Source organism: Sugiyamaella lignohabitans, chromosome D, assembly GCF_001640025.1.
Source record: "Sugiyamaella lignohabitans strain CBS 10342 chromosome D, complete sequence".
Classification (NCBI taxonomy): Eukaryota; Fungi; Ascomycota; class Dipodascomycetes; order Dipodascales; family Trichomonascaceae; genus Sugiyamaella; species Sugiyamaella lignohabitans.
Window position 1 is genome coordinate 194,876 of NC_031673.1, and position 12,760 is coordinate 207,635.

Sequence of the window (12,760 nt, forward strand, 5' to 3'; positions counted from 1 at the left end):
GACCCAGCATTGATATTTGTGAGTAGTACTGTAGAAGGGTGAATCTGGTGGTCGGGTTGGTTTCTCGAAGAGCGAGGCGGTGCGTGCTGTGCACGAGAATTTCTGTTTTATCGAATTAGTTATTGTCAAACGTGTTGAACTGGTTTGGTCCTTGTTATGGATTGTTTATTGTTGTAACGACGACGCGTCTTGGTTCGTTGAGTACGTACTAACCATTAGTTATTAGAGCTGAATTTGTTGAATATTGCTACTAGTTTTTGTCGACACAGCCTGGAGTCTGCTCTTCTTTTGACGTTGATTATTCCTTGGTTCGATTTTTTTCTTGCTTTCATTGTTTACTTGTTAAGTGTTTGCTTCCTATTTTTTATTTTTATTCCTTTTGTTTTTGTTAGGTTTTGTTAGCAAGACAGTCTGGTGCCTACTGGTTGTTGCGTATTGACAGGTCATTTTTTGCTTCGCGTGTGTTCGCGTGTAATTTGTTGTGAGTATTATTCCGATATGAACTTTGATCAAAAGTGCAGCCAGACCAAATCCGAAAACTAGATCGAACCAATAACTACGAACGAGCGACAAGAATCGTTACGACGACTGTACTGCGATCATTGAGTGAGCGACACCTGATAACAACAGAATATTAGAGTCATAGTCGGTGGATTGATTTGTTGATACAAATTTGTTTGTTTTTTTGTGTTCTATTTTTTCTGTTAAGGGTTTATATTTATTTTTTTATTAGCGACTTTTCAAACCCCAAAGTTAGGAGCAGGAGGGAAACGAGTGACGAGCAATTGTGGAAAACGCGTATTGCCAGTGGTTTTTTTGTTGGGTACTCACAATGAATTCGAATTCGGTCACTCCAGCTCCTAATATGAGTCCACTACGGCATCACCACGGCCATGGCCACAGCCATGGTCACAGCACCAGCAACAGCAGCCAGAATCAGTCCCACAGTATGGCATCGAATCATGATCTGGCGGCTCCAGTACCATTTAGAAAAACCTTGAGGAGGTCAACTCGATTGTTGAATTTAGAACAGGCAGCGGGAAGAAGAGATTCGGATGGGGATATGATTGATGTCGACGACGATGTCAGTATTGATATTGGCGGATTGAGTGGTCTAGGACTCAGTGGACTGGCCAATGACGGTGACAGTGATATGAATACTACGAATGCAAATGATAATAGTGGTAGTAATGGCCAACTTGGTATTAATGGACTTGATATTGGTAGTTCTGGCCACCACAGCATGGTCTCTGGTCGAACTGTTGGACCAGCTAGTTCTTCAAGTGATAGTGGTAGTCTTGTGGCTTCTTCGTCGTCATTTTCTCTGAAAAGACCACATCCATCATCTAGTGATATGAGAAGTCCAAGCTCAAGTTTCCCCAAACCGCGTTTTTTGTCAAGAAATGCGTTTGACAGCGAATCTAACCATAGCCATGGTCATAAGAGCATTGGTCCAACCATATCTGGATCAGCATCTACACCTACTCCATCTTCATCAAATGGCGGAAGTAGTAATTCTTCACAATTTCTTCCATCTCTTTGGTCCAGCAGTTTAAAACGAAGAGATTCGTTTGACCAGCTATTTGCACCATCATCGCCATTCGCCATCAATGGCCAAAGCACCCCATCTCATAGCAACAGCCACAGCGGTAACAGCACCACTACGACTTCTAACAATATTAATCCTGGTAACAATGCAAACACCAGTTTTAATTTCCAAACCAATAACCCATATACAACATCTCCATCACCATCGCCAATACCGGCATCCAAATCACATCATATCCACATTCAACATCAAGCATCTGCATCGTCAACGGCGTCTCAACATCATAATCCATTAGAACCAACAACACATCATTCTCCACATTCTCCACATTCTCCACATCATTCACCGCATCACTCACCACATCGATCTCCACATCATCTACCACTACCACGACCGCCATTGCCACGACATGCACCTCCACAAATGCATCGACCCAAACCAAAATTCAACCCCTCTGTAACTGCAGAGTTTTCTGATTATCATACCCACACTCCAGAAAACTACCGGTCGGTCAAACCCCTCCAAACAGCATTTATGAGCACTGGTCTTTTATCCAAACGCAATCGTATGAACAACTCCAACTCACAAGCTGACGGGTTGAGAATGCCTCCTGATACGCCCTGTAAACGACCGTCCAACATGTCACTTCCATTAATAAACCACCACAACACGTCGATGTTCGGCTCGGCTCCTACAGCATATTCTCCACACGTATCGAATATTGGAGGAGGGTTTGGTACTACGAGTAGTGGTCGTCGACGAAGTAACTTGGGTCTACACGATTCATTGTTGCGATTCTCGGTGGATTTTGGTAATACTTCAACTCAAGTAGCAGAAGCTGATAGTCCGATGCACGATCACGACGATATGATTGACCATCAACCACCAGAGACGCCGACTAAAGAGACCAGTGGCCACGATATGAGCAGTTTCCTGAGCAGTCATCTTGCCAAATATTCAGGTGATACGTCTGTCTCATCAACAGTGTCAACTTCACTAACAGCTGGTGATACAAGTGGAACAATCGAAACTGCCAACACCACAGTAGATCTTTCTGGTTCGCATCCAAACCTGACATTTTCGGCATATTCACTAGCAGACCGTGGAAATCACGGCAACTCGTTCAGTAGCTATCCAACCCCATTACCAATGAACATCCCTAACCGAGCCCAGTCACAAGCTGGCAGTACAGGAAGTGAACTTGGTAGCGGTGGAGCTAGTAGCGGGTCTGACAAGGTGATATCCACGACACCTCAGTCACGAAACTCGCGATGGACCGATGGTTCTTCCAGCGAAGACACCTTATCATCACCCAGGACACCAGATGTGATCATGCATTCCGACCCGAGTACCATTATTGGCGGTAGCACCAACAACAGCACCTCGACTGTGACCACAACATCCGGTCACACGTCAATACCCATGATTCGACGCACCACCAGCACCACGAGTCTAATCCAAGAACCTCCACGAACTCCAGCCAAAACTCCCAAAACGCCAATTGACCCGCTCATGAACTCGAGTAATTTCATTTCTCTCCGCAAGTCATCAGTTGATGTTGATGACCCGGTGCTCAATGAACGATTTGATCGAGTGTCGCTGATCGGACGTGGCGAGTTCTCGATTGTATACTCGCTGTCGATTCGCGGTGATGACAGTCCTACCGACCCAACTTCACCTGCCATACCCCACACACTGGCGCACGACAACCGGTACGCGGTCAAAAGAACGCGATTCCCCTTCATGGGACCCAAAGCACGTAGTCGCCGACTCGAAGAAGTCGAAATCCTGCGAGCTTTGACCGCCCCATCACGCCACAGCCACCCTGACGACGAGCACGACCCAGCCGATGACGGTCGCGACTACGTGCTCATGCTCCTCGACGCGTGGGAAGCCAACGGCTACCTCTACATCATGACGGAATTCTGCGAAAACGGCAGTCTCGATACCTTCCTCAGCGAGCGAGGCAACATCTCGCGGCTCGACGAATGGAGGGTCTGGAAAATCCTTCTCGAAATCGCTCTGGTAAGTTCACTCTCCACACACACGTGCCTCCGGCGGCTGGGGCTCCGCCCCAGACCCTGGTTGCTCCTCTCGCTTCGCTCGAGTCGTTGCGTCGACGGTCCCGGTCTCCTGCGAAGCAGGAGCAGCCAGGGTCTGGGGCGGAGCCCCAGCCGCCGGAGGCAGACCACCGGAAAAAGTTCTAACAGTGTAGGGATTGCATTATATCCACGGTCGTGGGTTTTTGCATTTGGATATTAAACCGGCCAATATTCTGATTACTTTTGAAGGAATGCTGAAGATTGGCGATTTCGGCATGGCCACGGCGTATCCGGCCGTTAAGGGGATTGAGCGGGAAGGTGATCGCGAGTACATTGCGCCGGAAGTGCTGTCGTCGCAGCAGTATGATAAGCCAGCTGATGTGTTTTCGCTGGGAATTATGATGCTGGAGATTGCCGCTAATATTGTGCTTCCGGATAACGGTATTCACTGGCAGAAACTGAGGTCTGGTGACTTAACAGACGCTGGTCGACTGAGTTCGGGCGATTTGCGTCGTGCGAATGAGTATGGAGACGATGAGGATGACGAATGTGATGATGATAATTGCGATGATGATAGCGAGCATGTGAGACTGAGTTTGGATAACGATTCTAGGACAAGTCTTGAAGATGAGACCACGTCTCCGAGAATGCCTCCTTCACAGTTCAGCGATATTCACATGTCATCTCATAACAGCGGTGCCAGTAATCGTAAAGTACCTCGTAGACTGTCTGCGATTCCTCCGTGGGCACCAAAATTCATGGTTGACAAATCTGGTGCTTTAGACGTCATGGTCAAGTGGCTGTTGAACCCAGATCCTCATAGTAGGCCGACTACTCACGAAATTCTTATATCTGAAGAATGCCAGTGGGTCGAAGCACATAGAAGAGCCGGTGCTGTCATTTACGAGGGCGACTACGGTCCAGAACCCGATCCAGTGGGTTCTGCTGAGGACCATGCTAGACAAATGCTGCGACCCGACCATACCCAGGACAACTGGCGACGAGGGGTTTAACTCGAGCCGTTATTTAAATGTCATCGCTACAGTCGTGCCCGTGATATATATTTATTTTTATTTACACACAAACCACTATCATGAGACATATTTTTTATATATACTTTTGTGTGTTGTTGATGAAATTTATTATTTATTTTGTTTATATCTGCTTTCGTTGTCTCTGGATCTCAGTTTAAGTTACAGTCATTGGCTGTAATCTTTAATGACTGTAACGTTCTTATTAGCTTCAAATCAGCTGCCAAATGTGTTCTGACTCGCCTACCTGGACTTCACATTGGACTCCCCTGAAACTTCCTCAACAGGCAATATGTGCTTATCAACGTTTTATTCATTTATTACCCATTACCTAATATAGGCATATACCAGCGATACCATTACACAATCTAATTATCATTGTCATCAACAACTCCATTTATCTTCGGTGGAGTTAAATGAGCTATTAAGAAAAATTCTCACTTTTGGAGCTGGTAAACTTCTGAAATGCAGAAAAGATCAACGCCGAATAACTACTAGACTTTAATCCAACTGTGCGTTACCTCTAGTCAGTAACCAGATCTTGGGTGACACATTTAGTATCTGATTCAAAATAGTTCTGAAAGAAATGATTATAAAAGCTTGTCAGTTTGCCATGTAACTCTCTCCTTACCTCTTCTAATAGCGGATATTGTTGTTATATGTGATACACTCTTTAGCTGTCAGGACCAGGACGACATAGCCTGTTCATGATTGTTGACATGTAAACGTTGGTGTCATTCACATACCGGACGGAAACTGTATTAAACCGTATTAGTATATTCAAATGTCTGCGAAGCCCATCTAAGTTTCGAGGTTGGAATTAGAAAATCTTGTAGTTCACTATATCCTTCCGTTGTGGATACCCTTGTACCACGTCTAGCAGTAGTACGTTGCAGTCTGTAGTCCACTGGTCGAAACTTCTATTCCTTATGTAGTGGTTTGACAGCTATTTGTATATTATCCCTCTATTGATAGTTATTTTTGGCCACCTCTACACTTGTCGACTCATTCGGTGGTTTAAACCACGCCATTATTCTTATATAAATGAAGTTGATCGCTTTCACGAAAGCTGCCTTTCTTACTTGAAAGAGCTCATGTTTCATAAGGACAACCCATTTCAACAACTTTTATATTATAACAGGCTACTTTGATAAACTACCATCAGATTCACTTCTGCGAAATCACATTTGAAATAGATGTCTATAGGGTCTAACTACCTCCGCTTAGGTAGAATACAACGTAACCGACTTAGCCTCGACCGACCGAAATCAAGTCTGAAGTGATTTGGTACGTTCTGCATTATTTTCAGTTGGTCCACTTCCTTCTATTTTATGTTGTCTTCTATTTTATAATCGTATACCACCTAAAGAAGCCTGGCTCCCAAACAAATAAGATTCTCTCCACTGGACCCCTGGGACTTCCGCAACAGGCAATAGCTGCATCTGACATGATAGACATCAATATATCTATCTCATACTCATATCAGGGTCATATAGGCCCTATAAATATAACACCAAACAGTCCATATACGAAATTTCAGATCAATTGTCAAAACTATCACTACTCAAAATTCCATATACCACCAGAAAGCCGTAGATTTTATTTTTCAGTCACAATTCACCGGCAGCCGGCCTCTCGGGCCAGGGGGTGCTGCCTCCGGCGGCTGGGGCTCCGCCCCAGACCCTGGTTACTCCTGCTTCGCAGGAGATTGCTGGGACCGTCGAGAAAACGACTCGAGCGCAGCGAGAGGAGCCACGGGGTCTGGGGCAGAGCCCCAGCCGCCGGAGGCAGCAGCCCGGACCCCCGAGCCGCGTGATCGGCTGTGGAGGTGACAGCTACACGTTCCCTGCAGACGCCGGCTATGACCCTCTTCGTAAGGTGTGGGGGGCCGGCACCGGCCGCATGGCCTTTTGGGACAAAAGCGGAGGATGGGAACGAAGGTGCGCCGTGCACCCTTTAAATAAGGCGACTGGCTGGACTCCCGAGACCGAGCAGTTCACCAACCAAAGACCAAGCGAGTCAGTGGTGCGAGACTTTTTTTGGGTTTACGAGCGAGCGACATCGATAGCGTTTTTCGGACCACACGGGAACTGCGGGAATAGCAATTGCTTGTCAACACCAGCAACTGAACGATAACCACCATTCAACTCCGTTTCCACAACAACATCGTCTCAACATCGACTGGTGTAAGTGACAGAGGGGGGTGGGGACTTGCCTCCGGCGGCTGGGGCGCTGCCCCAGACCCCGTTGTGCTCGCTTCGCGAGCGGTGTGGGGTGGGGAACTAGTGTTTTGGGGTCCGGAATTGCTGTTTGGGGTGTTCTGGGGGGTCCGGTTCGGGCTGCTTGACTCTCGGCCGGTGAATGGAGATCTATGAATTCAAAGAGTTTCATGGCTCAATTCACGAATTTCAAAGAGAAAGAACACAGCAAACACATCAGCCATCAGCCGAAAACAGCGAAAACTGGTACCCCCAAGCCCGACTCGAGCGGAGCGAGAGGAGCAACCAGGGTCTGGGGCGGAGCCCCAGCCGCCGGAGGCACACCCCCTTCCCCATAGCCAGAGGAGAAGGAGAACTAACAGGGAGTAGAGACACGATGGCGACCGGTCGTAGCGAGTACTCGAATGCGATTCTGCCAAATTTGGCGCCGGATAGGGCCGTGGATGTGGTTCGCGACCGGCTGAACAATGCCAAGTTGTTGAATGACGAGATTGCCGATTGGTTAAAAGAAAGGGCTCGAATTGAAGAGTCGTATGCCTCGGAACTTGATAAACTCAGTCGAAGGGGTCCTTTGGCGCATGAACAGGCTTTGGGAACATTTACGAGTGTCTGGAACGAGTTGACTCGATCGGCTCGTGAGACGTCGAAAGCATCGGCAGATTACGCCAAGAAAACAAGAACTGATATTGAAGCCCCTATAAGAAGTTTCTCACAAAAATCACCACAATGGTCGGATGTTCGCGATTTGCACGACGGGTTGTCGGGTGTAGCGAAGAATCTTGTGGATGGAGAAGACAATTTGACTAAATTGAGAACCAAGAAAAGTTCGAGCTCGAAAATTGAAGCGGCTCAGCATGCCGTTAATGAGAGCAGAAACCAATGGGAGAACCAGGGTCCGTATGTTTTGGGACAATTTGAAATTGCTGATGAAGCCCGGTTTGCCCTGCTTAGAGACAGTCTTACTCGGTTAGAAACGCTTGAAGCTGATAAGGGCCAGGCTATAATTAAAGGCAGTGAAAAGGTTCTTAATTCGATTTTGTCTTTTGACCCAATTGAAGAAGTACGTTCGTTTGCTGCCCAGATTGTAGCTGGCAATATTGGCTCGGTGAGTTCGAGCGGCACCGCAGGAGTTGGCGGCGGCAGCAGTGGTGGTTCGGGCTTGGCAAGACATTCACAGTCGCGTGATTCGGGTGATGTTGATAGTCAGCACTTTAATAGAGGAGGTTTGGTGGGGAATATCCATCGACCATCTCGGAATACTCTGGACGACTCGAGCAGTATTAATTCGGGGAATACTCCTTTGGGAGGAAGTGGGGGTGCTAGTAAACTTCGATCTAAAGTTGGTTCGATTTTCCGAGGTGGCAGAAAGAAGAAGGGTGAGAAAGAAGCTGCAGAGATTGGTGCTGGTTTGGCGGCTGGTGCTGGTGCTGCAGCTGTAGCAGGAAGATCGAATTTGGGTGCTGGCTCGAGGTCGGCTTCTACAGCATCTGCTCGTGCTCCTGGCCGTCGTGGAACCGATTCGTCTGATTTGTATACTCCAGTAGATCCTTCAGTAGCAGCTGCCAGACAACAACAACAACAACAACAACAACAACAGCAGCAGCAGCAGCAGCAGCAGCAACAACAACAACAACAACAGCCACAAGCTCAACAACAATCTTCACTACAACAGCCATTACAGCCTCAACAAGCACAGGATCATTTGTCTGGATCTAAACCACAGCCACCTCCATCTCGTAAAGTGAATGGCCAGGCTCAGAGGGAGTTTAGAGAGGAAGATGAATATGAAGATGAAGAGAATCAACCATTACAAAATCTTGTTTCGGGTCAACAACAGCCATTTAGAGTGAATATTCGTAGCGATGTGATTACTGAAGAGCAGGAGGATGCCAATACTGCTCTTAGTAATGTGGCCTCGACTTTAAGATCCAAGCCTACTATTTCCGGACGAGGTTCTAGAGGCCGTAGAGATATCCAGTCAAGACTGTTTACTGAGATTGAAGCTTCTGATTTGGAATCTTCTAATGCAGCAGCACAAGATCAATCTGGACCCAGTTATGTCGGCCAACAGTTTTTCAACCAGCTCCAGAGTTTCCCAGGACAGGGTCAAGGATCTACTCAAGTTCCTTCTGAGTCACAAAACGGGTTTTCTGCACCCCAGCACGCTATTTCTGGAACCACAGCAGCAGGTGCTGCTATTGGTGCAGCTGTTGGATCACTCCCCGTTCTCAACGAAGTAGAACCTGCAATCAAGAGAGAGTTTGAACCACAAACTCAACAAGGAGATTCGTTTAACTTCAATCAACCACAGCCACAACAGCCACAACAACAATATCAACAATCGTTCGCAGATACACAATTGCAACAAGGTCAACAGTTTAATGGACACCAGTTCCCAGATACTCAATTGCAACAGGGTCAACAGGGTGAACAGTATAATGGTCAGCAGTTCCCACAAGAGTACAACCAACAACAGCCTCAATATAACCAGCAGCAGCAAATTAGTACTTCACAAGCACAGATTCAACAACCTGTGTATTCAGAACAAACCGCCGGCTCATTTGGCCAGCAAACCGCACCTCAGCTACCACCTATCAACACCGACAGTAGTTTCCACGGCGATATTGGAGGTGACAGATCTCTAGGATCCGCTACTGAACCTATTGTCTCTCCTTCAGGTTCAGCTATTGCCGACCAAAGAGCCCCCGCTGGAAATGTCTTTGCACCCGTCCCTACTTCTGTCGGTCAAAGCACGAGTCTATCATCTCCAGGAGCTGGAGCTAGTCCTGCCGGTGACCTTCAACCACCAATGTCGGCTTTCCGTGCTAATCGCACCAACAGCGACGTCCAGTCCCTTCGCTCACTTCAGTCTTCGACCACAGGGGGTGCCAACATTGCTGCTCTTAAACATCCAGACCTACCTACTGGTCCTGGTCTGGTAGCATCCATTGTTGAAGTCATCACTGTTGATATGAAAGATGGTGTGCCAACTAAGACTGCTGTTGGTGGTGAAGTATCAGTGGCATATAACGAAACGGACGATGCTGCTACTCCAGGAACAATCTATGTCAAGGTGAAGACCAAGCAGACGAAACTCGACAGACTTGTGGCTAACAACCAGATTGTCGTTGCATCTTCTGAACCCGACACATTCAAACTCGACCTGTCTTCTCCTGCCACTGCCAGCAGTCTTCTCGGCGTTCGCCAGGGCGCCAAGGCTCTTATGTACACCCTATCTGGAGACCAGCATGGATACAATCCCCTCGTATTCACACCCATATGGCGTATTGAAGAGACGCAGTCGAGTCTGATGCTGAACTACGAGCTTGCCGACACGTTTCACGGATCCGAGCTTGAGATTCACGATCTCGTCATCAGCGTTCCTATTGAAGGAGGACATGCCCACTCTGCCCAAAACAAGCCAGTAGCATCCTTCAACAAAGACCGCCAGAGAATCACCTGGAGATTCCCCGAGCCTGTTGTTCTGAAAAAGGGTCAGAAAGAGAAGCTTCTGTGTCGATTCGCGACCGACGGATATGCCCATGAGGCCTCGTCCGGTCTTGAAGTCCGGTTCCGTCTGACCGACTCTGCCTCTTCACAACTCTCACAACTCGGTCTCGAGTACACGACCAAGACTGAAGAAGACCCATTCAGCGACGAGGCCACCAACACAAGCGCAGTATCGCTGTCGTCGCATCTCAACTGGGTGCCTGTATCTGTATCACGAAGCCTGGTGACCGGGAAATACTCTGTTCACTCGGAGCTCAACGTTAGCAAACGTTAACCTGTAGTTTTTATTGATTTTATGCCATCCTTTTCTGGGGGGTGCTGCCTCCGGCGGCTGGGGCTCCGCCCCAGACCCCGTGGCTCCTCTCGCTTCGCTCGAGTCGGGGCTTGGACGTCCCAGGAGCTTCGGGGAACCCCACGAAAACGACTCGAGCGAAGCGAGAGGAGCAGCGGGGTCTGGGGCGGAGCCCCAGCCGTCGGAGGCAGCACCCCAGAGAGTGTGAAATGGGAAGTAGAATAAATTAATACAGAAGAGTTTACCAGTTGACGTTGGTTTGGAGATTCGACTCGCGTTCTTGTTCGTACTCGATCTCGACTCTGGGGCCTCTGCGGGGCTTCTTTTTGTCTGATTTGGGTTTTTTGGCAGGAGTGGGCTTTCTCTTGCGGGTTTTGGTTTCTTGCTCGTCTTCGTCGTCTTCGGACTCTTCATCAGAACTGGACTCGTCCTCGCTGGAATCGAATCGTTGCTCGCCGTCGTCGTCAGATCCGCCAAGCCATTTCTCTAGATCCTCGAGCTCGACAATATCGTCTTCGTCGTCGTCTCCTTCGACAAACTCGACTTCACCAACATCCGATTCGTCCTCGAGCTCCTCGTCTTCGTCGAACTCTTCCTCTTGTTCAACACCTTCTTCTTTCTCGACTCCATTGAGAACCTTCTTCCAGATCTTCTCGTCCACGTTAAGTGGGTTCTCTCCATATGCACCGGTCTTTAATCTGTCCAACAGCTCCTTCTCAATAGCCTTTTCTAACTTGGCAGCAACGAGGGCCTTGCGCTCTCTTGTTTGTTCTCTTCTCTTGACCTTGGGTGCCTTGCCGACATATTGACGCTCGTTTTCTTTCAATGCTAGACGTCTTTCGGTAATGGCGACCTGGGTAAGTCTGGTCAGTCTCTGTTTGCATTTATGAATAAGAAAGTTTGGCCAGTAAATCAGCTGCTGGTCAATCTGTTCCAATGCTTTTGAATATTGTTTTGAAAGTTTCACTCGCTCCCATAGCTTGGCTGGGGTATGAGCTCTTTCTGCCGTTTTCATGTACAAGTATAGTCGTCCATTAACGTTACGAACTGTAGCGTACTTGGCATTGGCCAGTGGACATGACTGTCTGTTACACAGACCAGACACATTATATTCGTTTCTGCAGAAAGTCTGCTCTTTAGTGGTCTTTAGTTTAAATGCGCAGAATTGGTGGTTAATGACCTGCCAGATAATCTGAGAAGTGTGTTAGTTGCCCACTCGGTTTAGAAACTGAAAACTCCAAAATCATAACCATACTCAAGCTGCTACTCTTTTCTTCAGTCAGGCTATGAGTTCAGCGGAAAGTTGTAGTTGCACAGACATGACATGAAATATGTCGTGGAATATGTCCTCAACTCGTCCCTTTCTAAACAGGTCTTTCAGTAGATGAGTTCGTATTTCCGGCTGTAAAAGTTAAACTTACATCGTCAGACATGATCGAGGTTTATGTGGAAATAATGCTGAGGGAAATGCTAAAATATAGTACTCAATGGTCCAGTGTCCAGGGGTCGTCTCTACAGATGGAATATTGCTCTGAGCTCGTCAAGGTCTTTTTTTTGTGAAAATGGTTATAAATTCAATCGACCAATTCTTGCTCGATTATCGAATTCAAAGTGAAGTTTCTACTTCTATTTTTTTTTTTTGGCCTACACTAGGATATTGTATCTGCTACTACTGCCCAATATAAGTGCAGCTATTTATTTTTACTCGTAGCAGATCAATTTTTTTTTTTTGAAAAGATTTTAAAGCGGTAATGATCTTCACATTGTAAACCGCGAGGCTCAAAGAACTGTGAGGCTTGTTTTAAGCCGCATCATGAAATATGATTTTTCATGCACCAGGGTCATATTAGGAGCATAGTTCGACAGCTGGTTTAGATCAGATAACCTGCTGGTCGGTCTTATACAAATCCTACATCCAATCAGCATGTTCAGGAGGCTAGCGCAACAGCAGACAGCTGGTCTAAGAAGCTCTCTGCTTCGTCAGACTGCCAGCATGAACCCTCGACTACCGTTCCTCACTCAGCAGGCTAACTATATCCTTCCCCAATCCAAACAAGGTGAGTACCACTTGGCATCCATCATTGGTTGCTGACTATTGAACCGTCTTCATTTTAAGA

At 47.4% G+C, this 12,760-nt stretch overlaps 4 protein-coding genes across 4 annotated transcripts; 3 read left to right on the forward strand and 1 right to left on the reverse strand.

The window, feature by feature from the left end:
- Positions 1–832: 832 nt before the first annotated feature.
- Positions 833–3,811, forward strand: SWE1 (tyrosine protein kinase SWE1; the record flags this gene model as incomplete). The annotated part of the gene is made up of 1 exon (XM_018881753.1): positions 833–3,811. One exon carries the CDS (start codon positions 833–835, stop codon positions 3,809–3,811), a length of 2,979 nt encoding a protein of 992 aa, XP_018736200.1.
- A 31-nt stretch (positions 3,812–3,842) lies between these two features.
- Positions 3,843–4,604, forward strand: SWE1 (tyrosine protein kinase SWE1; the record flags this gene model as incomplete). Its single annotated transcript, XM_018881754.1, has 1 exon — positions 3,843–4,604. The coding sequence occupies one exon, from the start codon at positions 3,843–3,845 to the stop codon at positions 4,602–4,604; it is 762 nt and encodes a 253-aa protein (XP_018736201.1).
- A 2,613-nt stretch (positions 4,605–7,217) lies between these two features.
- On the forward strand, positions 7,218–10,625 carry SYP1 (Syp1p; the record flags this gene model as incomplete). The annotated part of the gene is made up of 1 exon (XM_018881755.1): positions 7,218–10,625. One exon carries the CDS (start codon positions 7,218–7,220, stop codon positions 10,623–10,625), a length of 3,408 nt encoding a protein of 1,135 aa, XP_018736202.1.
- A 259-nt stretch (positions 10,626–10,884) lies between these two features.
- On the reverse strand, positions 10,885–11,658 carry MAK16 (ribosome biosynthesis protein MAK16; the record flags this gene model as incomplete). Its single annotated transcript, XM_018881757.1, has 1 exon — positions 10,885–11,658. One exon carries the CDS (start codon positions 11,656–11,658, stop codon positions 10,885–10,887), a length of 774 nt encoding a protein of 257 aa, XP_018736203.1.
- Between the last annotated feature and the right edge of the window lie 1,102 nt (positions 11,659–12,760).